This window comes from Atta colombica, unplaced genomic scaffold (genome assembly GCF_001594045.1).
Source record: "Atta colombica isolate Treedump-2 unplaced genomic scaffold, Acol1.0 scaffold7, whole genome shotgun sequence".
NCBI lineage: Eukaryota > Metazoa > Arthropoda > Insecta > Hymenoptera > Formicidae > Atta > Atta colombica.
The window spans coordinates 1,575,223-1,577,383 of NW_017259561.1; the positions used below are offsets into that span (position 1 = coordinate 1,575,223).

General features: G+C 29.0%; 1 protein-coding gene across 1 annotated transcript in view; it reads left to right on the forward strand.

Moving 5' to 3' along the window:
• The window catches only part of LOC108692407, a 12,516-nt gene that overhangs the window by 1,600 nt on the left and 8,755 nt on the right, over window positions 1-2,161 (forward strand). Inside the window, exons 2-3 of the mRNA XM_018200636.1 lie at window positions 454-505; window positions 793-837. Of these exons, the coding sequence (XP_018056125.1) occupies window positions 454-505; window positions 793-837 (97 nt within the window). The remainder of the gene's footprint in view (window positions 1-453; window positions 506-792; window positions 838-2,161) is intronic.

The following is a 2,161-nucleotide window of genomic DNA, read 5'->3' on the forward strand; positions in this document are numbered from 1 at the left end:
TTGCATTTTATTTATGTGTTTGGCATATGTTTTCTATTTTTTAAAACGATTTTAATTTTGTTTAAATCTAAAATGCGAGTAAATTAAAAAAAAATTAATTTTAATAAAACGAATTTATCTGTTCTTTATAAATTAAAAAATCTTAATATCAATATCTCGAAGTAATAATGAACAACATCACTCAACTCGATCATTTTACTTTTTTGTTACTATACAAAACGTTTAAAAATTACATTTAACTAAATTTCCCTTCTATATTTTTGTGATATATTCGAAGTGAGATACCGGCATCAACAAATTGTTTCAAGAATCATGGAGATCTGTTCCTCTGAACCGTGAGCTGACATCGCAATAACTTGTTGATATTTGATTTTGATATTAAGCATATTTTTTTATATTCAAATCTCATCACGTGTCTCTTTAAAATAAATATTGACTAATTTATCACTGTAGATCTAAACCAACACCGCAGCAATCGATTATTGAAGCAAAAAATAAACTTCGGGTAAGCTTTGATGATACTCAAAAAAAAAGATTATTAAAAAAACAATTGTATTTGTTGTTCTACTTATTTCTCGATTTATATTTGCTTTTTCTGAAATATAAATACATTTTAGCTGGGCCATGATGAATGTTGCAACTGTTGCTGCTGTTGTTTACCGCAATCCACATGTTACGTGAGTGATATATTTTAATGTTTACTTGTATTTAATTTTATATTTATTTATTTGTTGTTGCATGTACTGATTTGTTTAAATTAAAGAGTTTAAATTGAACAAAAAATTTTTACAGAAATATATCCAGCCGGAAATACCAAAATCTTTCGCACCTATTCGCGTAAGCAGATTTAAAAAAATTTGATGAAGAATATTCTAACATTTTTATAATTTTTTGATTAACGTATATTACAATGAAATTAATTATAAAGTTAATTATAAAAAAATATCTTTTTTTCATTTGTTGCTGTTAAAGTATTTCTATTATAATTTCCTTTTTAGTATTATTGGAAATCAAACATACCGATGGATAAAAATTCCACGTATCGTCTTTCTTATTGGGATGGACCTGGTACCATTGTTGAACCCATTCGTCCTGAAGATAATTTAACATGCAGTGATGCACCAATGTCTGATGAAACGACGCATAAAGTATGATGAATATTTTACTTTTAATAACGTTGACTAGAGTCTGATTATTCTTCCAGACGAGCTATTTTGGCAATTGGTGCGTAAAAACAGATCCTCCAATGATACCCTGTGATAAGCAGTGGCTGGGTAAAGGCCCGATGGAAGATGTCACGACGCACAAACATGATTATTCATGGAAAACCATGACACGTCCTGAAGTCATCAAGATAGAAAATAATTTATATCCTCCATGTGCTGCTTTATCTGGTAATCCACACACACACACACACACACACACACACGCGCGCGCGCGCGCGCATACATTGCTAGATATAAATATCTATTTACTGTAACTTTAACTTTTTTCTCATTGCTAGAGAAAAATATCTACTTATTATAATCTTAATTATGAAAAACAAAATACATAAAGATCAGAGCGCGAACATAGCATGGCAGATAAAATACTGGTCTATCATATCAGAGATCCCAGGATTTGATAGGAATCAAAATATTTATGATTTTTGTCTTCTCTCGAAAAAGGCATTTTCGAGAGTTCTTGTACATAGAAACACTTATCGAAAAATTCGAAACCGGCAAATTGTAAATTTAAATTGTAGATCCCATGTTTGCTTATGGTAATTGAATAAGCAACTCTGTGCATCACAAGCGTATGAGAGAGATGTAACACAAGCCAAAGGCCTAAGAGAAGAAGAAAAAAATAAATATATAATTTAATTAATTATTTAAAATTACATAAAATTATTTAATTAATTAATTAATAACATTTATCTTGACAGATGATACGACATATCGCTTGAGCTATTATAACTCTTCCTGCTTGCTTCCGGTACAATCTTATGCGCCCGTTAGAAAATATATTAAATCGGATATACCGATGGAAGATTACACAACATATAAACTTAGCTACTGGCCAAACGAGGTTTCTGTAAAAGTAAGTTTTAGAAAGCAATTCTAAAACTTATTTTATTTAATTAATTTTTTAATTTATTATAATTTATTTCAAATATATAATT